The sequence below is a fragment of the Vitis vinifera genome, chromosome 6 (assembly GCF_030704535.1).
Source record: "Vitis vinifera cultivar Pinot Noir 40024 chromosome 6, ASM3070453v1".
Classification (NCBI taxonomy): Eukaryota; Viridiplantae; Streptophyta; class Magnoliopsida; order Vitales; family Vitaceae; genus Vitis; species Vitis vinifera.
This window is the reverse complement of record NC_081810.1, coordinates 2,354,427-2,380,767: the sequence shown is the minus strand read 5'-3', so window position 1 is coordinate 2,380,767 and position 26,341 is coordinate 2,354,427. Positions and strand designations below refer to the sequence as shown.

General features: G+C 36.9%; 1 protein-coding gene across 1 annotated transcript; it reads left to right on the top strand.

Annotated features, from left to right (window-relative positions):
* The first annotated feature begins 1,322 nt into the window (after positions 1 to 1,322).
* Positions 1,323 to 24,853, top strand: LOC100255222 (outer envelope protein 80, chloroplastic). The gene is made up of 16 exons (XM_002285471.5): positions 1,323 to 2,050; positions 3,553 to 3,646; positions 3,779 to 3,861; positions 3,983 to 4,080; positions 4,236 to 4,305; positions 11,127 to 11,220; positions 11,861 to 11,942; positions 12,079 to 12,117; positions 21,091 to 21,244; positions 21,333 to 21,473; positions 21,960 to 22,030; positions 22,170 to 22,248; positions 22,324 to 22,439; positions 22,897 to 23,044; positions 23,677 to 23,746; positions 24,396 to 24,853. The coding sequence occupies exons 1-16, from the start codon at positions 1,523 to 1,525 to the stop codon at positions 24,548 to 24,550; spliced, it is 2,022 nt and encodes a 673-aa protein (XP_002285507.2). The 5' UTR covers positions 1,323 to 1,522; the 3' UTR covers positions 24,551 to 24,853.
* The last annotated feature ends 1,488 nt before the right edge of the window (positions 24,854 to 26,341 follow it).

The following is a 26,341-nucleotide window of genomic DNA, read 5'->3' as shown; positions in this document are numbered from 1 at the left end:
TATCTAGTGCATTAGTGTGCCTTCGCCGCACTGATGTGTGAGCCTGTGCCATGTTTAGGTGCCCATGGCTTGGGCTTGTTGATTGCTTCCAGCTTCCCAGCAACGAGCCATAGCATTGCGCCCATGGTTGATCCCTCTTGGTGTACATGGCATTGCACCCCTGTGCTGTGCATAGGCATCTTGGTGCGAGTTAGCTATTGCTTGGAGCCATCAGACCATGGCATTGCTCCCATGGTTTCATCGGCTGGCTCACCGCACAAGGCTTAGGTGCTCTCGTGCCTGCTCGGGGAAGGGGTAGGCTGCACCATGCCCTGTGCCGTTGCGGCCATGGGGTGCACACCACACATGTCGTGGAGCCCATGTGTGTGTGCTCGAGTCGCGTCGTGTGTCTTAGGCACACCTAAGGCCGTGTCATGGTGCCCCCTTGGTGCGATCAAGGCTTTTCTTGGTGGCTCCCTCCTTTGAGTCACCTACCCCCGCCTTAAAGAGCAATACAAACCGTTTTCATTGTTTCTTGAGGAGACATCAATATGTCTGAGGAGACATAATGGAATAATAAAATAATTATAAATTAAAATTCCAAATCCCTTAGCCTTTATTTACACCACCTAAGTCAGGTGCGCGTGCGATGCCTATCTGGTGCGCACGCGGTGCATGTTTGGCTCGCCCATAGTGCGCGCACAGTGCGTGTCTGGCCCGCTCGTGGTGTGCATCTGGCTCGCCCGTGGTGCATGCGCGGTGCGCGTCTGGCTTGCTCATGGTGCGCTCGCGGTGCGTGTCTGGCTCGCTCGTGGCCTCCTCACATGACTCCTAGAGTTTGAACCACCAAACCTCCAGGATTTCCCTACTTTCATCCTAGACTCTCATGGGTTCAAACCCTACCCATGAGGCCTATTCCTCAATGGTTAAGTCAAGGGTCTAAGGGGCTGATAGTAGGCCTTTAATATCTCTTATATTAATACAATTTACTAATTTTGTATGTTACAAATTAATTTCTTTATTTTTTGTATTAAAAGGGATAAAATAATAAAATTTCTCCATAAACAAAATTATTATTTTTTATTTTATAATCTCAGTTATTTGGTTAAAATGGTAAAATCTAATTCTGAAAATCTTCTTTATTTTTTTTATCATATTTTTACAAAAATACCCTTAGTACTTTTCTTGTAAAAATAACTATTTATTTTAAAATTAAGATATAAATATTTGATATTATTAGGGGCATTTATGTAAAAAATAAAAAAACTCTTCCCAAAAGAGGCACAAATGTGAGAATTATTATAACCCTTTAACCAATTAATTCAGTGTTATCCTTTTAATCAAATATTTGTTTTATTTTTATTTTTCTAAAGAGGGAAAATTTCTCATTTCAGTGAATAAACGGAGTAGGGTTTATCTCCTTCATTGCAAATTTGCAGACCATAGGAAAATGATAAACCTCCGGCAAATGATTTCCGCTTAGGGTTTTTCAGATTCTCATCCAAAACCCGTCTTCGATCTTTGTTTCGCTCACTGATCCACAATGTCCAAAAACGAGGATGTTCGATTTACATCTTCTTCTCTCAAAATTCCTCTCTCACCCCCTTCCTTCTTTTCCCAAACCCTAGGCTCCCATCTCACAGAAGCCACAAAGTCAGTGATTCATCTCGTTAACTCGTTCAGAAATTTTCGGAAACCCCTCAATTTTCTCGCCAGACCATCCCCGCTTCTCTGCTCGGCGTCGCTGTCATTGTCTCAGCCCGCCGAGTCGACTCAGTTGGAGGTCGCGGCAACTCAGCCGAAGGGCCAGACCGTTGCTCGCCACCCGAGGGAAGATGAAGAGAGGGTGTTGATTAGTGAGGTTCTGGTTCGGAACAAGGACGGCGAGGAGCTGGAGAGGAAGGACCTCGAAGCGGAGGCCGTGGCGGCGCTGAAGGCGTGTCGCCCTAACTCGGCGCTCACGGTGCGTGAGGTTCAGGAGGACGTGCATAGAATTATTGATAGCGGCCTTTTTTGGTCGTGTATGCCAGTCGCGGTCGATACTCGCGATGGGATTCGATTGGTTTTTCAGGTATGTTTGGAAGACATTGTGTTTTTGATGGAATTTTAGTCAGTTGAATCGTTTAAATTTTGAGGTTCTGACAAATTTGAAAGAATGCAAACAGAATTTGAAAGCATTGACTTTTTTTTTATTTTCTTTTGTTAGTTTTGCTGAAAATTTGAATTAGTATTGGTTTTGGGTATGTTGGGCTGATATTGTGTCTTTGGTTAATTAATGGATGGCTTTAAATTTTTCTGTTGTGACAAACTTAGAAGAATTCAAAACAATTGGCCAGTTTATTACATTTCCTTAGCTAATTTTGCCGAGAGTTTGAGTTTTGGTTTGGGTATGTTTGGTTGGCATTGAATTTTTGATGGCATATGGTTTAGGCCTTATGGTTCTGACAAATTTGGGACAATTCGGGTCTGAATTCAACATGATTGGCTATTTATTAAATTTGTTTTGTAAAACGTGAATAATTCAAATATTTTAGAAATGGCTATTTTAATTTGCATTATTAGTGGGTAGTTTTGCTTTTCTCTAAGTGGTATTTTAGATATGTGAATTTTTAGGTGTTTATCAAATCATTATTTATTCTTATCAAAAATAAAAAAAATAAAAAAATGGACTCATTATGAACTGCATTGCCTTGTGGTTCTGAAAAATTTGGGACAATTCGGGTCTGAATTCAAAATGATTGGCTATTTATTAATTTGGTTTTGTAAAATGTGAATAATTCGAATATTTTAGAAATGGCTATTTTAATTTGCATTATTAGTGGGTGGTTTTGCTTTTTTCTTAAGTGGTATTTAGATATGTGAATTTTTAGGTGTTTATAGAATCATTATGAATTCTTATAAAAAAAAAATGGACTCACTATGAACTGCATTGTGAAGATTGGATGGAAATTATATGGTTGCTGTGATGATTTTGATAATGTCGAATCAGTGGGGACATTTAATAGAAGGAAAAAGTAGAGAAGCTTAGGAATGAGTAGAAAATGTATTGGCAAGGAAATGTTAGCACACGGTGAATACAAGAAAGCTTTTAGTATTCTTGTAAAGACTGCAAGAAATAAACGGTCCTCTGTATAACCAAAATTGTAGATGATTAACCATCCTGGGAATGAGAAAGGAAGGAAAAACTGCTGATGTTTCACATTTTATTGCTGATGTGGAATGCTGATCTTGTAAGGTAAGGATTAAGTTAATAAACAAATGGCTTGGGTTAATTATTATATACTAACACTCAGTGGGTTCCAGGGTTCTAGATTTGGATCCTTGATATCCTTTTATCTTTGCTATGATGTCAGGCTTTCATGAGGTTCATCAATTGTAATTAGTTAGGCTGAAAATCAATGTGATGATCCAAGTTGAGTGAGATCCCGGAAAATTAAAAAGATCTATTCCTTTTTTTTTTTTTTTTGGTTTTTTTTCTTATTTATATATTTGTTTTGGTGGTGTGGGGGGTGGGGTGGCAGTAGTTTGGCATGGATTTTTTTTTTTTTTAACATTGATTTCTTGTGGCATAAGGTAGAACCAAACCAGGAGTTTCAAGGGTTGGTATGTGAAGGAGCTAATGTTCTTCCATCGAAGTTTCTAGAGGATGCTTTCCGTGATGGATATGGTATGTTCTGTTTATATTTATTTATGCTTATGTATATATATATCACATTATTTACCTTTTTGGCTCACATATTTCCAAATGTGCTCATGTGAAACCTCCATTGTCTTTTAATTTTGGTGTCAAGTGTTGCAGGAAAAGTGGTTAATATTAGGCGATTGGATGACGTGATAACTTCCATTAATGATTGGTACAATGAAAGGGGCCTTTTTGGCATGGTTAGTGCTTCATCTAGGATATCATATTTGCAATTGTTTATTTATATACTAGTCATAGTTTGTCATGATTTGGACTGTAACCTGTTCATGTTAATGGACAATTATTTTTAATCATTGACAGGTTTCAGGTGTTGAAATTCTTTCTGGGGGTATTATTAGATTAAAAGTTTCAGAAGCTGAAGTCAATGATATTTCCGTGCGTTTCCTTGATAGGAAGACGTAAGAACTTCTTTGAGTTGATCTTTATCACACAATGCACATGTGTGTGTGTATATATATATATATAGACACACTTACACTTGTATGTCTTATTTGATGAACTTGTATGTTTAGATTTCATGAGTAACATTATATTCCCAACTCTTTATCTTCAGTGGTGAGCCAACCATAGGGAAGACAAAGCCTGAAACAATACTTCGACAACTTACAACTAAAAAGGGACAGGTATTCACATGGACCTTAGTCTTTTTTATGTAAACAGATGATATTTCTAGTAAATAAATATTGAGGTAAAGTGTATAATTAAGAAGAAGCTGAAAGTGTGTTTTTAAGAAGAATCTAAAGTGAGGGTGACACTCATTAATGAGTGAGTCTCCACCATAGCTGCATTTTTAACCTTCCTTTGCCTTACTGGTATATTTTCTTTCCTTTTGATATATGATCAATTTTCAGGGAAAAAGGATTTTCTTTGGTTTTCTTGTCATCCATTAGTATAATATTATCATTGAAAAGGTGTCTTCTAGTGGATATGATTGTCGCTTTATTGGTTGGAATCTCTTCATCTCTTTTATTAATTCGTTGAGACACTCACAAATTTGTGAGTAATTGAATTCTACTTATTGATCATTTAAAGTAAAATAAGAATTAAGAGTATTTTTTTCCTAGTAACCTAGGTAATAACTACCGATTCATTTGTCTTTTGTATAAAAACAATTAGCATGTGCTGAACTGAAACAGGTAATATCTAGGTACCTAGAAAGTGTACAAGGATGACCAAAACATCAAGAAAAAGAAAAGACTGTCTCCCCACAAGCCTTAGGCTTAGGATACTAGTTCTAAGATTTTTGAGAGAGAGTTTTCCATTACACAAATTTACTCAATTATTTAATCCTAGATGTATCTGGGTGGATAGACTTCCAACCAAAGTCGCTTTCGTCGCTTGGGAGGCGACGTGGGGGAAGGTGCTTACTCTTGATAGGCTCCAGAAAAGAGGGTTACAACTCCCAAATTGTTGTTTTTTGTGTGGTTGTGAAAAAGAAAATGTAAATCATATTCTTATACACTGTATAGTGGTCAGAGTCCTGTGGGATATTGTTCTTGGGTTAGTAGATGTTAAGTGGGTCTTTCCAGAAACTGTAAAGGAGATCTTAATTAGCTGGAGGGGCCCTTTTGTGGGGAAGAAAAGGAAAAAGGTTTGGAAATCCATCCCGTTGTGTATTTTTTGGACGGTTTGGAAGGAGAGGAATAGATTAGCCTTTAGGGGGGGGTGTGTTGAATATCCAGAAACTTAAGAATTTTTTTGTTTGTAATTTATGGAGTTGGGCTAGATTGTTTATAGGTGAGGAGTCTCTCCCCCTTATAGGCTTTTTGGAGTGGTTAGCATCCACTTAAGGGGTGGTGAGTCTCTCTTGGTTTTTTGTTTTAGAGGCCTTAGCCGGCTTGTATACCACCTGTATGCTGTGTGGCTTTTTGCCTCTTCTTTAATGAATTTCTGGTTTACTTATAAAAAAAAAAAAACTATTTAATCCTAGATGGTATAAGCTTGGCTCTCTACCATATACCATTTCACTAGTGGGGAGTTTCAAACTCTGGAAATCTGATTCATTGCTAAAAGACATTATCTCTAAGCTACACACATTTAGGGGAGTTGGGGGGGATAATATTAACACTAACACCATTAGTAATTTGGTTTGAGTTCATTTCTTCTCATTCAGCTTCACAATCTCATGACTGCTATACCAGTTTCCAATGGTGTGAATCATGACATAATGTGTATATTGATTTGAACTTTTAGGCATTTTTATTTGCTGTGGTAAATGGAGCGTTTCCATGGATGTGTCTGTATATGTTATAAAGATGTCCTATTTCTATTTGGCATTAGGTGCTTTTTTTATTATATTTATTCTTATTTGTCTATCAAAAGATATGTATTTTTGTCAGGAAGTAACCTTGAACGTAGAATGTCAATAATGTAGGAGGGTGGTTTTTTTAGATTATACTAGTAGGCCAATAAGTGGGTGACACTTATAATGGCACAAGGCAATGGTTAAATGACACCTTCTAGGTGTGATATGCCATGTTAAATGTGAATAAGCTCTGTCTATCAAAAAGTGTCATGAAAACTATGAACAAGCATCTGGTGCAAATTTTGCAAGAAGGCTCCTTGAAAGTGAGGCTCACTTGGTACAATGTGGAAAATTTGATCAATAACCACCTACCTTATCCTTAATGCACATTGATGCTTAATGCTTGCTTGGGTTCATGATAGGGTTCAAAGGGTTCTATGGTATCTTAGGAATTCTTTTTTTGCTTTCTTTTTTTCTTTTGGATAAGCAAGTAGAGGAAATATATTAAAATCTATGTTACATGGGTTCAAGTACAATTGTTGGATATGAGTACTTGTCTAGGAGTCTGATCCCTCGGATTCCAAAACCTTATGATATGGGGACTTGGCTAAAAAAGAATCTAATAATGGGTGCAAGAATGGGGATTGCAACATATAATATAATTAGATTAGCATCAAGCAGGAAGTTCTCTAAGATAACTACAAGGTTAGAAACCATACTCATATATATATATATATATATATATATATATAATATTAAGATTCTTACTTTGATATTTTTATTATTTTATTTCCAATAAAATATAATACTATGGGAAATTCTAATATTAATTATTGTTGGTGGTACTTGTATTGTCTATCGTTCTATTTAGGTATAAATTTGAATAAGATTATTGCTAGGTAAAGTAAATGCCTTTGTAATTGTTATATATTCTGCTACAGTGGTATGTTGCGTATAGAAAACATAAGATTTTATAATTTTTTTTGATAGGTAAACAAAGCAAATATATAAAGAACATAAGATTTTATAATCAAACTATACTCCCAAAATTGCAGGATTATTATTTTGATTATTTTATTTTATTGTTTAATAAACTAAGATGATTTATTCTTTTATTTTTTTATTATCTCATTTTAAGGTTGGGACTATATTTTATTATTTTAAAATTGATAAAAGGTGATACAATTTGAATTGCACCACATTTTTAGTCCAAATATATTTCTTAAAATCTTATTATTTTAAAATTAAGAAAACATTACATGATTTCAATTAGAAACTTATGTTATAAGTCTATGCTTCTTGCTAAGTCTTAATTACATGTGAAATTATAAAAATTATAAGTATTTTTTTAGAGGAAAATAAATGAGATTAAAAAAATGTAATAAAAGGGGATGCACCCTATATGTATAGAGGGGGTATTCATGAGGTACCACAAAGTTAAAGAAAACTGCCAACAAAAGGAAACAACCTGCAGAAAGAAACACCCATCCCCAACTTAAGCGATCAAAAACATTTAATTGTGAATAGTTTGCCAACTCCATTATTTATCAAAAAAAAAAAAAGTTTGCCAACCCCATTGACACCCTTGACCACTTCATAAGGCACTTGATGAAGATTTCTTTCAATTCTTGATCTGATAGCTCTTCCTCTTTGAAGGTTTTTTTTGATAGGATTCCTCTTTGAAGGTTTTACCATTGTGCTCTTTCCAAATTCTCAAAAACAAACAAAAGGGAGTTCAATGCCAAACTTTCTTTTTCCCCTTATTCATGTCTTGAACTTTCCATTCAATAAGGAGCTCCTTTATCAACTGTGAGAAAACCCAATGAATTTTGAAGATTGCCGATAAAAAACTAACAAAAAAACCTCATAGCAGCCTGGTTTTATTGCAGTGAATAAGAATGTGGTTTGTTGATTCATCAATAGACTTGCATTGAATACATCTATTCACCATTGATCACCCGCTTCTTGCCAAAATGTTGAGGGTCAAAATCTTTCTCCATATTTCTTCTCAAGAAAAAAAAAAAATGCTCTTGAGGGAGGTTAAGTGCCCCATGTCTCTTAAAATGTAAATAAAAATAGCTACAACCATCAATGTCATTCTATTTCCAATGCAAATTTATTTTTTCCCCTATGAAAATTCACTTGCTCCTTTATCCCTAAATAATCTCTCATATGGTTAATAAGATCATTTTTTTTGATAAGCAAAGAGAGCATGATATATTTAAAGTGCCAAAAGGACACAACAAAGTATACAAGACACATACAAATAGTGCCTAAAAGCACTAAAAACAAGAGGGAACACAAAGAAACAACACCCTTTCTGAACAAGAACCTAACCACTCTACAAAATCTGTCTCTATGTACATCTTTACCCTAGTAAACAAATTGCTTAGAAAGGAATTCTTCAAAAAAATGATCTGAATGCCCCTTATTATCAAACGACTTGTGATTTCTTTCCTTCCAAACAGTCCAAAAAAATACACAAGGGAGCTGTTCTCCAAACCTTCTTATGCCTTTTTTCGATAAAGAAATCGTGCCACCCTAATGGAGCCTCCTTAATGGTAGCAGTTTGCACCCAATGAATACTGAACAGATCAAACATCAACTGCTCGTGAAACCTGGCTTCTAATAAACTCCTTTGTTATCTCTTCTTCTTCAAACTTTTTTGTTCTTTGTCATTGTTTAAAAAAATACTGAAAACCAGTCAAGTTTATTTGTGGAAACCCATTAATTTTATCTGTTAAAATAATCTTGGAAAAGAGAGAGAAGAAAGCGCATATATGAAAAAAAAAGAAGGAAAAAAAATCATTTGTGAAAAAAGAATTAAAAAAGAATTTGCCCTTTTCAGTGTGAAATGAGCAGATCTGACAAGGCTTCTACACTTGCACTAATATTATTTCGTGTCTTCACAACTATGTCAGGTTAGTTTGATAGTCCATCTATTACGTATTAAAAGGCACTAATAAAAAGGGAGGTGAGGCTCAAGTACATGGGAGGTATACAAAGTTGCTAAGAGAAAAGAAATGGAAGGCTATATGTTGACTTCCATTGTCAATAAAGTCCAACCTAGAGAGATCAAACCTCAGAGGGATCTGAGACCAATCCCAAAAAGTTCTTAAGAAAAAACTGTTTGGCAACAAACTCGAACACGTCTTTTCTCTAAAAGTTCTACCATTACACTCTTCAGTTTGGAGCCATTCTCCACACCTTTCTACAACTCTTTGCCATCGAGGTCTATGTCATCTTGGGAGCAAGTCTCTACATTGTTTGGAAGGATTCAATGAAAAGAAAAGGTCTCAAAGCAAGTGAGCCTTGTTGTTGATGATGAGAATATGGTTATTTAACTCCTCTCCGTCCTTGCACAAAACAACATCTATTTAAGCAACGCATACCCCTCACATGAGCTTATCGATTTTTTCTTTGGGATCGTGCTGGTTTTCTTTGTTGACAATTTACAATGTCAAGGCCTTGGGTGAAGCTTGGTTGGCTTGAAGATTTTAGCTTTGCTGTTAGGAAGAGTCATGTTGTGATGTATGAAATTTCATTCTTATTAGTTCATAGGTTGGCTAGGAATCTTTCGGGAACGAAGATCAATCCTTTCTATAAATAGGCTTACTCTTATCAAAGAGAAGAGACTTTTGAAACTTTATTAAATTTATTGGAGAAAGTGCTTTAGAACCTTTATGGATAAAGTTCTAAAGAATTTCTAAGTTAGAGCTATTCTAAAATAGAAGAAGGTAGTCAATTGAAAAACAATGTAGACTCTTTTTGACTTCTTAAACCTAAAATGTTCAGAGACTTGCAAGATGTTCAAAGGCGCTTTGTCACCCTTGAAATTTAGAGATTTGAAAGACATTTTCTAGAGCTCTTTGTGACACTTAAAAGGAAAGACTTTCAAGACTTAAAAAAGAAAATAAAAATCCGGTTAGCCCTTCATGAAACAAATTGAGGTAGTTATAGATGTAAAAGATAATCCAGAGTGCTTCTTGTGACCTTCTCGCTATGCAGCTATTGCCTCCCACAAGTATTGGATTGCTCTTCCCCTAAGCTAATCATTCTCTTACCATCTTCCCACATCATTATTATAGGATTATGTCACCATTGCATTGTTAGACTATCATCCTGAGATGCAACTTAGCATTGACTGCTTGGATATGCTTCTCCTTTGAAAGGACCCTAAAACAGATTCAACCACCATTTGGTATTTCCTCTGCATAATATAGGTGTTGTAAGCTTTTCTACTTCCGAGGATTGAGCTATTCTGACACAATAATGATTTTCCTTTCAATCTAAATTGGCATAGCAGTGTCATGGAGAGCATGTTATTTATGAATTTGAAAAAAACTTAAATCAAGCATCTCAATATTATTGTGGAGTTGTACGTCAATTAAATAAGAAAGGATTAATAGTTTTCAAACTAGAATTTCATTGTACCTTTCTTTTCTTTTATTTATTCATTTATTTTTAATTGTTGGTGTACATGGAACTATGAATACATACTAGATGAGGGCTGGTGAGATTTTTTGTATCCGCTCTTCTTTTTGTTCTTGCCTTTTGGCACCTCTTGTATACCCCTGCATGCTTTGGGTCGGCCTTCAGATGCCTTTTTCTTTCTTTATATATATCATTTTTCTGTGCGTTTACTTATAAAAAAAATGAATACAGACACTATTCCTCATCATTGCATGGAACCATTTTCATCCAAGTTAGTCCATGGCAAGTCAAAAGGATGATTTAGTTAGAAAATGGATATTCTTAGTATTGCTATTTGTGGTTTTATTAGATTCAAAAAATTCAATGGTTGAAGTCCAGATGTATTACCCTAATTTCAGCTTTGTTTGCCATGTAGGTGTCGGCATGTTGATTTACTGAGTTTTACTTCAATTTGCATTGGTCTTTTCCCTATTTTCCTTATAGTGACTCATTGCCTTCTAGCTGAACATATTTCATCTCATTTGTATTCAATAAGGACTTAATTTGGGATTTCTTTGACACTAATACCTACTTCTCCATTGTGATAGTGTACTGAAGTATTTTCTTATACTTTTTTAACAACTTTACTTATTGCCTTAAAAATATTATTTTTTCTTTGGTCTTTGGATAACATTGTATTATCTCTGATTCCAGGCTTAGTACAATAGTTTTTAGTTACATCCTTTGACTAGTGAGGATTTTTCTATTTAATTACTTTCTGTGTAGGTGTATAGTTTGATCCAAGGAAAAAGAGATGCGGAGACTGTGTTAACAATGGGAATAATGGAAGATGTTTCTATTATTCACCAATCTGTAGGAGGTAAGATGGGTGTGTGCTATTTGTTTTATTTTTATTTTTTAAAATGTTGTGCATATGAAAAATCCTTTGTAGATTTTTCAGAATTTTATGAACTGGAAGTGCCATCTAATTTAGAGTTGGAACTGTAGGTGTAGAACATAATGAGAGAAAAGTTTCTAGTTAACACTAGGCAGCTCCCTGTGTTTATAACTGTTAGTATGTTATTCTACTTGCATGATGAACTATTGACAAATTTATATGCATAAATAATTGGAGATGCTTCTATGCATGTGGGAATGGTTGTATGGGTGTGTGCATATGTTGGTGCCCTTGAGGCCTGGCTTATGTGGCAAGGTGTTGGGATGGGGATGTGGGGGTTTTCTGGTTTGATTCCCAGGAAAAAAAGGTGGTACCTATAAAACAATATACATGTTGGAATGGTTATGTCTGTGCATGTACATATGTTGGTGCCCTTGATGGTTCAAGTGGAAAGGGGTTGGGATGGGGATGGGGATGTGGTGGATTCTAGCCTGTAGGTTCAAATTCCCTGGGGGGAAAAGGCTACTTATAAAAATTGTGTAAATACATTGGTGTCTTTAAAGTTAAAAATTTCTTTTCTTTTGTTGTTCTGAAATGCAAAACTTTTGTTGCAACATTGCAGATCGTGATAAGATTGATTTGGTGATGAATGTTGTTGAGCGTGTAAGTGGAGGTTTTTCTGCTGGTGGAGGAATTTCAAGAGGGTAAGTGATGTTATCATGGTGGCCAGCTAACAATACCATGTCACTAGATTTATGTGTATATTGAATTTTAATATTTATATCATTTAAGTTGTATTTATGAAAAAAAATTGTAATCGGTGATACTTCTCCTTTGTAGGATCACAACTAGTCGGCCACTATCAGGATTAATTGGAAGGTAAGTTACAGACTACAGTACCTAGGTGACACATCTTTTGTGGTTCTATATACTGCATCCTTTGTCTGCATCTCACAAATAAGCTGATATGCATTGTTGTTGGCAATTGGTATCACAATTCATCAAGGTGCCTTCTCATTCTTGTGACACTTGTTGAGTTGTTAGTTTTTATGTGCATTTTTAGTTTACACAAGCTTGAATACATTGGGATTTCAGGTGATATCTTGGACTATTTCTCTGAGTAGCCTTTTTTTCCTTATCTTTTCTCATTTTTTTTTTTGAAGGGAAAAAGGAAAATATTCTTAGATGAAATTGATTTAATATTCATTGAAGAGGTTTGGTTGGTCTGAAGGATTTTAACTGGGATTGGATTGATATCTAGAAAGATGTGAATTTTCTTCCAGTTTTAATTATTTATTTTATTTCATTTCATTTGATACTGGACTTTTAGATTTCTTCTTCATACATGACTGTTTTATACTATCTTATGAGAAATTAGTGAAATTCAATAGTTCAGTTTAGTCATAGCATCTAAGAGACTCATGGGCAGGTGGCCTTTACTGGATATGAAGTAGTCTAGGCAAGAAATTCCCTTCCTTATATATTGCCTTGATAAATTCTTAGGATATATCACCACAAATTGTTGAAACATTTACAAAAGAAAACCATGTAGTCTGGAGATTCATGAACCCTACATTTTTTAGTTCTAAGTGCTAACCCAGAAATGCCAAGTTATTATATCCCTAGAAATAAAGCATGGAAAAAATATGCTACGAAAGTAAAATAGGATTTTATTAGTTAAGATAGAAACAAATTAAGAAAAGGATTCTAATAGTTTAAACCAAAACTAGTAGTTTAAGTTTAATGTCTTTTTTTACTTGTAGGAATAGTGGATCAAATTTCAGAAGATAAATTTGTATAAATAGTTGTTGATCATCATGTATAGCTGTATATTGTATCAATTATTAAAGGAGGTTATATGGTGGAAAATCAGATTACTAGATGATTTTGAATGATCCTATACTCCATTGTGTTGAATTGTTTAAAATGGTGTTTTGGCCAAGTGGTCTAGAATAGTTTATCCATGTTGATTGTTCACATACATTTTTTTTTATAGGTAAGTAGAGCTTGTATTAGAAGTGCCTAGAAATGGCGAAAACAATACACACGAAGTATACAATCAGAACGCCAAAAAAACTAGGTGAAGAAGACGAAAAACCTTTCCCCTAGCTGTATATAGCCATTTTATAAAGTCAATCATAGACAAAGTATGATCATCTATAAACACCCTAACCCAATTTACAAGAGTATACAAAAAGGAATGTTTTAAAGCTTGGTTTGACCGTTCGATATCATTGAATGCTCTTTCATTTCTTTCCTTCCATAAGGTCCACATTAAGCATATAGGGACAGCCCTCCAAGCCTTCTCCCTCCTCTTACCCACAAAGGTACCATGCCAACCAAACAAATTCCTTTTAATTGAAGAATGCAAAACCCACTGCACACCAAAAAGGGAGAAAATCAAACTCCAAAGCATTGTAGCCTTTTTACAAAACAAGATTAAATGATCACTAGTTTCCTCTTTCTCATTACACAAGTAGCACCTATGCGACATATTCCATCCCCTCTTTTTGAGCTGGTCGATGGTTGAAATTCTATTCCAAGAAGCTTCCCAAGCAAAAAAGCTCACCTTCATAGGAGCCCAAGACCTCCAAATAAGACCCCAAGGAAAAGGGTCACTATAGGCCCTCGTGAAGGAGCAGTAGAGGGATTTAACAGAGAAAATGCCATCCCTAGTTTCTTTCCAACTCAAAGCATCCTCCACTTCTCTTGTCACTACCAAAGGATGCAATTTTCGGAACAAACCCTTTGCCTTTTCCACAAAGACAATCTTTTCTTGAATCTCTCCTCCATTGCATCCCACACCCTAGAAGATTTGAAGGAGGCACCTAAAGGAAGTCCCAGATAAAAAGTAGGGAGCTTCCCAACTCTATACCTCATCACTGAAACAACATCTTCCAAAGACTCAATCCTTCCTATGGGGATAACCTCACTTTTATCTCTATTCACTTTTAAACTGGAGATCTCCTTGAACCACAAAAACACCCAACTCAAGTATCTCAGATTTTCACTATTGGCGTTGCAAAAAATTAGTGTGTCGTCGGCAAACAGGAGATGGAGCAAATCCCTTCTTTCCCCACTGCTTCTTCTCATCTTAAACCCTTCAACGAAGCCCCCATAACTGGCACTAGACAGTAGCTGACTGAGAGCCTCCATGACCAAAATGAAAAGATAGGGAGATAGTGGGTTGCCTTGTCTCAAGCCCTTAGTGTTTCAAAAGAAGCCGAAAGGGGTTTCATTGATTAAGACTAAGAAGCTAGCGGTGGAGATACACCACTTGATCCAGCTAATCCACTTTTCTCCAAACCCCATATTAGACATGACAAAAAAAAGTCAGTCCCAGTTGACATGGTCAAACGCCTTCTCAATGTCTAATTTTAGGAGGAGGCCAGAGACGTTGGCCTTTAACTTAGAATCCACAACCTCATTTGTGATCAGGGTAGCATCCAAAATCTGTCTACCCCGAATAAAGACATGCTGGTTAGTTGAAACCAACACCCCCATAATTGACTTCAACCTGTTTGCCAAGACTTTGGTGCGAAGCTTGCACAGTCCCCCAACCATACTGATCGATCTGAAGTCTTTCAACTCTTCCGCACCTTTTTTTTTTTTTTGTGGAATTAGAACTACGAAAGTGGAGTTTAAACTCCTTTGGAACGTGCCAAGGCGGAATAAATCTTCGAAGAGAGCCATAATCTTAGCTTTAGTAAAATCCTAGCAAAAGTGCCAACACCATGGTGAAGCCGTTTGGGCCTTGCGCTTTGTCACCATAAAGGCTGGAAAGGGCTTCAAACACCTTTTCTACCGAAAATGGCTCTTCTAAGCTTCTGGACCTTTCTTCTCCCAACACTCTAAATTGAAGACTCCCAAGACACGACCTCTAGTCCCCATTTTTAGTTAGTAGAGTCTGATAAGCCCTGCACACCCTAGTCTTGATCTCTTCTTTGTCAGTCAGTGTAACCCCATTAATTTTCACCTTGGATAATAAATTCTTTCTCGCCCTGGCATTGGCCATCTTATGAAAAAACTTGGTGTTTTTGTCGCCCTCCTTTAACCAGATTTCCCCATATTTCTGTCTCCATGAAGCTTCTTCCAATAAAGCCCATTTCTTATGCTCCTCTAAAGCCTCTTCCTCCTCAATAGAAAGGGGATTAACTCTCTCCTTGGAATCCCAGAATTGAACTCGAGAAAAGGCTTCTGATTTCCTGAAGGGGACATTGCCAAAAACTTCTTTATTTCAGATTTTGAGATTCTTTTTTAGAGCCTTCAACTTCTCAGCAAGGCAATGACTACTACTCCCAACAACTGGATACTTAGTCCACTTCTTCCTTACTAGCTCTTTCTGCTAAAATCCACATATTCTCAAAACGGAAAGGGGTCTTGCCCTTTTTAACCCCTCCACCCTTTAGAGTGATGGGAAGTGATCAGAGGCAATTATGGGAAGAGTGCATTGGAAGATACTTGGAAAGTGGTCCTCTCACTCATCAAATACTAAAAAGTGATCCAACCTTGATGCGACTTGAGAGTTAGAGCCACCACACCACGTGAATTGGTGACTAGAAAGGGGTAAATCCTTTAGTCTCAGTTCCTCGTTGACTTCAAAGAACCTTCTCATCTCTGTTGTCAAATTGAACTCATTCCTTTTTTCCCCTGGAAATCTAACAGAGTTGAAATCTCCCCTTACATACCAGGGATCGTCCCACAGACCTTTAATTGCACCCAACTCATCCGAAAAGTCTTTTTTTTTTCCCTTGAGAGGACTAGACCATAGACACCAGTGAATACCCAAGCAAAACCATCTTCCACATTCTTAAAATGACCCGAGATGGTGAAAGCTCCGCACTCCAGCTCCAGAAGATCCAAAACTCTATTATCTTAAAATATCAAGATGCCTCTGGACGCTCCCTTAGCATCAACTGCACCCCAATCCAAAGACTTACCAACACCTAGACTTTTCACCACCTTTAATGACATCTCTTGCATCTTTGTCTCAATAAGACAAACCAAATCTGCCTTCTGGGACCTAACCACCGACTTAAGTAGTTTTTCGTTTCTCCCCGTCATTGAGTCTTCTAACATTCGAAGAGAGGGTTTTGATCTTCATCAATCCACCATAATTAGCTCTCAATAGTTTTTGCCACTTCTTCTGGATGCAAGCGCAAAATCTCCATGACTAACCGAACAATCCAACCTCTTAAGCTCTTTTTCAAAGCGAGAAACAAGCACTGATTTCTTCTTCCTCCCTTTACAAGGGATCCCGCTACCAGCCTTTTTCCACAACTTACTCAGCAACAAGCAGATTTCTTTATCACACCCCTTAATCGACATTCCCAAAAAACTGCTAAACTCTTTGAACCTAGAGAGCTCCTTGTCGGAAGGCAAGCCCTAATCAAGAGAAACATTTTTGGGGAAGACGGCCTCTGAGCTGTATGGCAAAACCATAGGCAGAGGCCCCTTCACAGCTTCAGCCCCTTTCACCAATGTGTTGGGAAAAGCCATCTCTGGGGAATCACCCCTTACCTTCACAAGAACACTCCCTCTGCAGTCCCTGCCAACAACATCAAAACCCGAAGCCTAGAAAGGAGAAGAAGGAGAAGGCCCTTCCTCCCAAGAAGTACAGGATGAAGAGAGTGTACCTTGGAATCTGAGGACTTCTTCTAGAAGGACATCGTCAACCGAAGGCTTCAAAGCTGCCATCGAAACCATTAGAGTTGATGTGCAAGGATTGGGGCCTTCAAAGGAGGCTAACACAGTCGATGAGTTGCTAGGGCACCGATCTGGAGGAAAATTACAAGGGAGAGGAGGAGAAAAGGATCCAAAGACAAACTTTCCCCCTCTCCTTAAAGGGCAGTCCAGACCCAAATCTAATTGGGCTTTAAATAAAGGAGGACTTTTAAGTTTAACATCTTTCTTTGGGCCCAACAAAGCCTGGCTCAACATAGAAGACCTCCCTCCACTAAGCTCCAACCCGTCACCTGCAGGGGGCAGACAGGTCTCTGTACCAACAACTGCTCCCATCACATCAGGGATGGTGCCTTCTTCCCCTTTTGCAGAGATCAGCGGGTCATCCAATAACACCATGCTAGCCCCCTTCATAGAAAGAACTTTAGCTACTCTTTGAGGGGCGCGTGACCTATCCATGCCCTGAATCCCTCCCCCCCTTCCTCTGCTACGCTGCAAGGGGTGCACCTCGCTCTTCCATGGAGGAGTCTCCCACCACAGCTGGATCGAGTAACTGGTGGAACCAACCACCACCTGCAGGGAACTGGGAAAGTTCCACCCTCTGACTTTGATGAGAATCCTAGCCCACTGCAACAACCTGCGTTCCGACGTATCCTCGTCAACAACCACAAGCTTCCCCTAAACTTTTGAACAAACTTTTGCCCCAAAGATGCAAAGGAAGACCCAGAATTCTAACCATACCTCGCGAAACTCCTTGTCCTCAATGAGACACCCAACAGAGAGGTTCCACCAATCAAAAAACTTCACCCCTCTATGAAGCACCCACTCAGCTTCGCCAACATCTTCAAACTCGAAGAGGATAAGGGGTCTTCCCAACAGAGCCAAGTGAAGATTTCCTTTCAACCTCCAAAAGGACTGAGCCCAGGACTTAAGAGAGACGAGGTCAGGGGGTGGGTCAGAGAGTCCCCCCTATCTCCTCACCAAGCTCCTATTCAGAACTTCCTCATTACTGTCAATCACTTCCTTTTTGATTTCCAACCACACTGCATTACGAAGTTTAGCAGAGCTAGAAGTCTTTGCCTCTACCATGGAGTACTCTTTCCCACCAAGGGGTTTAGGCTCTTCTCCCCTCTGGGCGAAGGAAAAACCTAAATTTCTCAACTTTCTAGCCAAGAGTTTCCATCCCCCAACCACACCCCTTCCTTCGGGAAACACCAAGGAGAATCTCTTGCCTTTCACATCCCAAGTTGTGCAAAACAGAAAATGTCCTGCCTTGTTACTATGCAACTCCAATTGGTACCTTCTGCCCCCCTCCACCCAAGATTTTCTGAAATGCTCCCCTATCTTGAGACTGTTGCAGGTCTCAACCCCTTCCAATAGGAAGGCCAAACCTTTACCACTGAAGCGGACCCAGGAAGAGAAGTTTGGGCTTCTTTCGCAGACTCTCCCACTCACTTTCCCTTTGACCTCTCCGATAGAAATCTCAAAGGTCTTTGAATCCACACCGAATCAGCACTTGCCTCCAGGAGAAACCACCGCCATTCAAATCCAGTTTTTAAATTGGCAAACAAAACAGACTCAATGCCTCCTCGTTTGACATTATGGATAATTTTAAAATGATTTTTCACATACATTACCGCCATTACTAGTTGAATTGGTTGCCAATAGAAAGTATGACTGGTTATGATTTATTTATTTTTGATAGGCAAAAGAAAAAAAACCAAAAATTTGTATAGCACCAATCAAAGAAAGAGGGATGCGCCCCCCAGTGCGCATGAACTATATAAAGGGTTTCATAAATTGACAAAAATTGAAACATTCAATGAATTCATTCATAGACTGACAACCAACACTGAAACGAATTTTAGATGGAAGATTGAGGACTGAATAAGTGCATCTCTCAACAATTGAACTAAACACTCCAGACCATCAAAGATCCAATGGTTCTGCTCTTGTCAAATGATTCAAAACAAACACTAAGGGGCAATCCTTCACATTGTTCTTCTTCTGCCTAACAAAACTTCTGTGCTACCCCAAAATCACTTTTCTCACCAACCAAGACAACACCTGAGGGAAATTGAATAGCGAGAATAACAATTGTCATAAGCTCCTTTCTGTGCCATAATGAATTAAGTGTATGATTGGAAAAATTGATTTGTTGGGAAAATTCAGTGTGGTTTTTATCTTTGAGAACTATAACAATGACAAGGTTCAACGTAATTGTAAAGAGTGGGGTAGTAGGCCATTTGGAGGTTAAAGAAGGTGGCTTGGGCTCTATCATAGGTAAGGGTGCGTATGGTGGAGAAAGTAGGCAGTTAGGCCATGTGTTGAGTTGGGGTGAGGTTAGGGACAAAAGGATATGATGGTTGCAAAAGGTGAACCAACATTGTTGCAGTGTAGTGTATGCATTATGTGTACTTTGTGTGCTCTTTTGTTATATTTTTAATAAATTTGATCTTTGCCTATACAAAAACATTGTCGCAGTGTAGGACCCAAAGTCCCATCCATAGGTCAACTCCCCATTTAGCAAGCTTTTTTGCAGCACACGCCCATTGCATGTAGGTAACAAGCTGTTGGAGGGTTCTTGTAGGGCTTGAAAAGGAAAAGATAAGGTCCATGAGGTGTGTGGGCCTCCTGAGTTGTAAACCATTTTAACCTATTATATACAAAAAATCCCTCAAATAGACTCTCCAACAAAAAAAATCCCTAGACTAGTGCTTCTCAAACTTATTTTTATTTTATATTTTTTACCATTGTGTTTCGAATGGAGGATGGTTGAGTAGTGTATAGGCTAAGGAACAAAAGGAGGAATGTTTGAGGAGGGTTCATGTCTGATTAGCTACTTGGTGAGGCAATATGGCTTACCAAGATGATGGTCAATATGTGATCTAAGAGAATGATCAACCACCTTGGGACTGAGACACTACCTAGACTCCTACGGGAGACAACAAATCTTTTGGGCCTTCTAATATTAATAGGTTGATTGTTTTGCTCTTGTATGTTCCAAAAGGGAAAAAAACTTTTAGAGTTGTTTCCTAGATCTGAAAGAGAGTATATATCAAAACTTGATTTATTAGACCAAAAAGTGGTTGGTAGTTCTAGTAAGTTGACTATGGTTTTGAGTTTAAGCTTAGCAATATTCATCAACTACGGTTTTGAACTTAAAATTAAAATCATAGTTGCTTACTATGGTTTTGGACTTATTTTAACTACCAATTTTTAGACTTTTTATTTTTATAAGGTTTGGTTTGGTTTTATTTTATTTTATTTAATTCTAAATTATTTTTATTTTTATTATATATGAAAGCATTTTAGTTTATTTTTTTATTAAAACAAATATTAATGTATATTTTATATGTATTAAAATTATGTATACAAGACTAATATATAGGTGGTTACTAAATTTATGTGATTATTTTTTTTAATTGTTAATAAACGAGATTAAATAATTTGTTTTGTATATGCTATGATATTTACTTGATATATATATTTTAAAGTTAAGTGTGATTTCCAAACTTTTTAATTTTTTACATGGTTTTGCATTTTATTTTCAAAAAGTTTTGGTATTTTTTATTTTATATAAAAATATTTTGGTTTATTTTTGTTAAAAAAGTTTGGCATTATAAATTTATTGCATTAATTATTTATTTTTCATATATTATAATGTAAGTAGTATATAATATCCAATATATACATGCTCAATTTAAATTTAAACTTTATAATATTTTAATTTCAATATGTGATAATAAAAAAATAAACAATTTATGTACAATGTGAAAGGAAACATTAAAAAGAAAAGTGGTCCTCAATGTGTGTCACATGATAGAGCTTTCCCCTTTCTCTGTGGATGCCTTCAATACATAGTCATTTTTGTCAAATCCATATGTGCCATCCGGAGTCTCCATATGTGTAAGCTGAGCTATATGTAATCTACAATAGAAAGCCTTCCTTCTACATATTAATCTCACATACATAATTTTAATAATTATAAAATAAACATTAATATATGATCAATACTGTGAAGTAGAGGGAATGATTGTTTCAGAAGTTTGAGACTATTGATTACTTTAGAATGTTGTAATTTTTTGTTAATTTTTTATTTTTCTTTTGGAGATATCATCTGGTATTACACTAGATTGTTGCTCATATTTCCTTGAACTCCGTTTGCAGCTTTGCATATTCCCATAGAAATGTTTTCGGACGAAACCAAAAGCTCAATGTATCATTAGAAAGGGGGCAAGTTGACTCAATATTTCGCATAAATTACACAGACCCATGGATTGAAGGAGATGATAAGCGGACATCTAGATCAATCATGATTCAGGTAATATAAGGTGTTCTTGTCTCTAACTACTATAATATTTGTCATGGCGGGAAGCTGATTAATAGCTTCGACTGCTTTTTTGGCTTAGAATTCAAGAACCCCTGGAATTCTTGTTCATGGAGGCCAACCTGCCAACAGTAGCTTGACCATTGGCCGCGTTACTGCTGGGATTGAATTCAGTCGACCATTCAGGCCAAATTGGAGCGGAACAGTAGGACTCATTTTTCAGGTAGTTTAAGAGTTTTTAACATACTAAGATTCTTTAGTTCCCCATTGGCTTGCTTGTTGGCAAGGTGCAACTGGTAAGGCTCTTGGGATTTCTGAAAGAGTGATGTGGATCTTTGTAATAATGTGATTAAACAATGCTTGCAAGAGGGATTATCTCACTTATTATGACTTCTGAACTGGGTTTGCCCCTTCAAGGCACTTTTTCATATACACTTTATTTGCTTATAAAGAACATATGGTTGTTTATTTTTACCCATGTTGGAGTACATACCTTTATGGAATTGTTTGGCCCGTGCTCCAACAAATAACATAGCAATATATTTACCTGCTGTTCTGTTAAACAATTTTTGCATTTTTTTCTCCTGTTTTTAGGAAGTTAATTGTGAAAAAGGTTGAACTTTAGATTGTAAGTTTTAGTCTATTGTCTTTGTTGTGTCATAGTTTCTGTATCTTGTCTATTTCATTTTGTTGACTCCCAATTTTGCAGCATGCTGGTGCTCATGATGAACACGGGAAACCTATTATTAAGGATTTTTACAGCAGCCCTCTTACTGCAAGGTATACATCTCTAAAGGTTGATAATAGCATATTTTTTAGGATTGATTGCCAAGTGTTATTTGGTTGTTAATATTGTAGTTGTGGTACATTATACTTGCTTCTGATTTTGCATTTTTAATTTTCTGGTCCTACTGTGCAGTGGCAATACCCATGATGATGCATTGCTTGCTAAATTTGAGAGTGTTTATACTGGTTCTGGTGACCATGGGTCTTCAATGGTTAGTTTTTTATCATCTGTTTGCAGATTTATTATTTGATGTTCTACGGCCTCTTACTTACGCTATTGTCTGCAGTTTGTGTTCAATATGGAACAGGGATTACCTGTTTTGCCTGAGTGGCTGTTTTTTAATAGAGTAAATGCTCGTGCTAGAAAGGGTGTAGAAATTGGCCCTGCTTGCCTTCTTTTGAGGTATGCTTCCCTGTTTGGAATTTTTTTTTTAAGAAGGAAATAATCTATCATCACATCTTCATGGGGCAATAACAGGACAATCAACATAATTGTGGTCTTGTTTGGGATAGCTTCTTACTTTTGGTTTAGATTCTAGCTAAAGCTGAAGCTAAAGCAATGATTTTAAACGACAATCTTGGTACTATAGATGTTCATTAAACATAAAAGAGCTTCCTTTATAAGTCATTAAAGGGCTTCCATGTGGTGTAATATGATCTTTGCTTCTCTTTAAGTCTTTTTAATCATGAGCTCTTACAATAAAGTTATCCAAATGGATACAAAAACTGGTATTGAGCTTAAATTAGAACCTATAGCTTTCAAAAAGCCAATCCAAACAGGGCTTATATGTTTGTTTATGAGTTTGCTGCTTTTGTTGTTATTCACAATAAAGTGAAGTGGTGTTTTTATTGCCATGTAGTTTGTCTGGTGGTCATGTGGTGGGCAATTTCTCTCCTCATGAAGCATTTGCCATTGGTGGAACAAACAGTGTGAGAGGTTATGAAGAAGGTGCTGTGGGCTCAGGTCGCTCTCATGTGGTTGGTAGTGGAGAAATTTCTTTCCCCTTGGTAAGAATGTAATTATTTGATTTCACTGATCTCAGTGTTTGGAACATAATGAGGGTTTATTTTATGTCCATGATGATGTCACTCTAGTTGTGCACATGAAGTGAATGAAGCTTCCAAGAATACAAGACAGACATAACAAACTCCTGATACAGGGTTTAAAAACAGGTGGATATATATCATATATGTAGAACTAGAGCAAAACTTGAGTCATTGTTGGGTTAAGGAAAGCAAGATAGAAAGTAAAATGATGGAACAATAACAATTCTAATTAGAAATATAAGCAGTGGTTTCTTATAAAAATTCTACAATGTCTAAGAGAAGCTTTTGCAATCATATGATGAGGCACCACCTATAAGAAGTGATATTATTCATATTGAAGGCCTTAAGAGGGTAAGTGGTACAGACTACCAAACCAAAAAAGAAAAAAGAGGAAAAAAGAAAATAAAAGAGAAGAGAATAAGTGGTGCATCAAAGGGTGTTGATAGAATGGTGCAGATGGTCAAATACTGAGGATGTAGCTCCAAATGGAGTAGAAAGGAAGAAAATGATGTGTTGTTGGACCCTCCCTTTTCTTTCTTAAATAGATGAAATACATCTACTCATTGTTTCCTTGTGATTTATGTCTTTTGCAGTACGGGCCATTAGGAGGGGCTCTTTTTGCTGACTATGGAACCGATCTTGGATCAGGCCCAACCGTGCCTGGTAGGTTCTATTTATTTGGAAAATTTACTTTCCTAACTTTATTTTTCTATTTCTTTCCCTCTTTTTTCTTTGGATGTTCATTAAAGATGATGAAATAAGTTGCCAGTGGGACAATTTCAAAAAAAGCCATAGAACCTAAGTGCATTTTGTGCTCCCATGTTTTCATCTTGAAGTTTGATAATCACTACTTTGTCATATTGTTAAAATGAATGTATTTATGATAATAGTGTTCCTAACAGGATTGTCCTATAGGGATTGGCAATCCTGTCCTTTCATGTATCTAAGTTGTACAGCCGATAAGCCTACAAGAGTCACCGTTGAGCTGGACAACTCTGCTGTCCACTGCTGGACAACCCTGCTGTCCATTGCTGGACAACCTGTTGGCATGATGACTTTTTGATACTTGAGTGATCTCTAATGTCGAACATTATTGCCAGCTAATTTTAGACCACCTCCAGTCACCAGATCAATGCTTTTGGATCCTTAAAACATTTTAAAGACTATCTTGGTTAGACAGCTCCATTGCTTAAATGGTCAATTCAACCAATTGAGCATTCAAGTAGTTACTTTTGTACTTATGCAATCCATTTTCTGCTTAATGTTTGAGAATTCTAACTTAATGTTCTTTATTTATTTTTCTTTGTTTCAGGCGATCCTGCAGGGGCCAGGCTAAAGCCTGGAAGTGGATATGGATATGGATTTGGAATTCGACTGGACTCTCCTTTAGGGCCTCTGCGACTTGAATATGCATTTAATGACCAGCAGGCACAGAGGTTTCACTTTGGGGTTGGTCACCGAAACTAAGGTCCTAGGCTTGATGCTGTCCTTGTTATAGATGCTATTTGTTATTCTTCTTCTGCATAATCAATTTCTTATTTTTGGTGTACAGACCCTAACTGGTGTCAAACAGTTTTACTTGTATTGCTCATGATTTTGAGGTTCTCTGGAGTTTAGCTCCATAAAAAGGAAAAAAAAAAGGAGAGACATATGAGGTTCTATCCAAGTACGGCTATTTACTACACTCAATACTGTATAAGTTCACCAGCATGGAGTAGGCTTACCAACACCCTTTATAAAATGGCAATAATCATATTCTACTTTACAACATCTGCATAATGGATTTTTTTGTATTTTTCCTAGAAACCCTGTTGCATGTGTGTAGGAGGTTTGGAGGGTGCGATTGATATTCCAATCCAAACCTAACGTCTGGTCTACTCTTCATCCCAGTGCTTAAGCTAGCGATACTTGAATTTTGAAGACTTGAGCTTGAATCTTCTCCCAGGAGGATGCAGGTATATGCACCACTGGTTTGAAAAAAGAGAGTGGTATCCTAGTACAGTTGTGAAAAATCTTTAAACAATTGCTCTTTTAGTGATCTTTGGTTCAAGCCCAATGTAGGATACTTATCTCCAGTTGCTGTTGGTGTGTCAGATATGTGTCAACATCATTCACATCTCTGTTCATGTCTAGCCAATTCTTTTGGATAGCTACAAAAGGATCTACCATTATTTACTTTTGGAAAATGTTTCGATGAACAAATACCTCATTTTCTTTTCTGCCAGACATAATTTAACAAGTTGTTACCTTTTCCTCTGCTTTTTTTTTCTCAATTCTTCTTTTCCAAATCCATACTTGGGGGAACTGTGATTGAATTTGACATGCTTTTGTGTCCACAGATTGTATGACAATGCTGTCTAGGGGGTCGCCAATAGCTGCTATTGAACCTTCTTTATAAAACTTCCAACAATTGTACTGGTGGGGTTGCTGGTAGTACCAAGAAAATTTGACAGATTTAACTAGATTTTGCTTGGGGTTTTGTGGGGGCAGTGGATAGGGAAAAGGGGGAGGGAGAGAAAATGGGAGGAGGAAAATAAAAGATAAAGCTGAGTGAGACCAAAATGATTAGATGTAACTTTGTGGGGTTCCAAGTTAGCTCTGCCAATGGACATGGATGGGCTTCGGGTCACCAGGCTGATTTATTGCTAATGCCATCAAGTTTCATTTCTTTTCATGTTCAAGTTACTGTGTGCTCAGTTTTAACTTTGTCTCAATTGATTGATTTAACTTTGTTTCGATTGAGCGTCTTATGCTATGTTTGATCTGAGATTCCTTATCATAGTTGGTTTTGTTATAAAATGTATGGAAGAAAATTCAAATGTAATTAAAATTAATTATAAATTTATGCATATTTAATCCTTGTAAGATATTTCCTTTTTTTTGTTCTTCTTGCTTGTTTGCCTGACCATATTAGATGATTGTCTTCGAGGGAAGTATAAAACGAAAATATTCCCTTCTTGTCAAATAGCATTTTCCTTCTGTATGTTGCTCTTTGTTCATTTCCATCTCATAATTTTTCGAGTTAAAGACACCCATTTGAGGCTCGACTCAAATAATAAAGGGTTGGAGTCAAGTTTCGATAAAGACAAAAATTTATCTATTGAAAGAAAAAATACATTTCGGTTTCGGGTTAAAATTGTGTGGCATTAAGCTGGTAGAATGATTAGCAATTAGCATTGAATTTTGAAATGTAGGGTTGTGATTATTGTTACGCGGAGGGATGGGTGGTTGAAAGTTTGAAAGTAGAATGTGTGTGGG

Coding starts and splice junctions, on each gene's coding strand:
- LOC100255222 (XM_002285471.5), top strand. CDS start 1,523: ATGTCCAAAAACGAGGATGTTCGATTTACATCTTCTTCTCTCAAAATT. Junction 22,440..22,896: donor CCTGCTTGCCTTCTTTTGAG/GTATGCTTCCCT, acceptor ATTGCCATGTAG/TTTGTCTGGTGGTCATGTGG. Junction 23,045..23,676: donor GAGAAATTTCTTTCCCCTTG/GTAAGAATGTAA, acceptor TGTCTTTTGCAG/TACGGGCCATTAGGAGGGGC.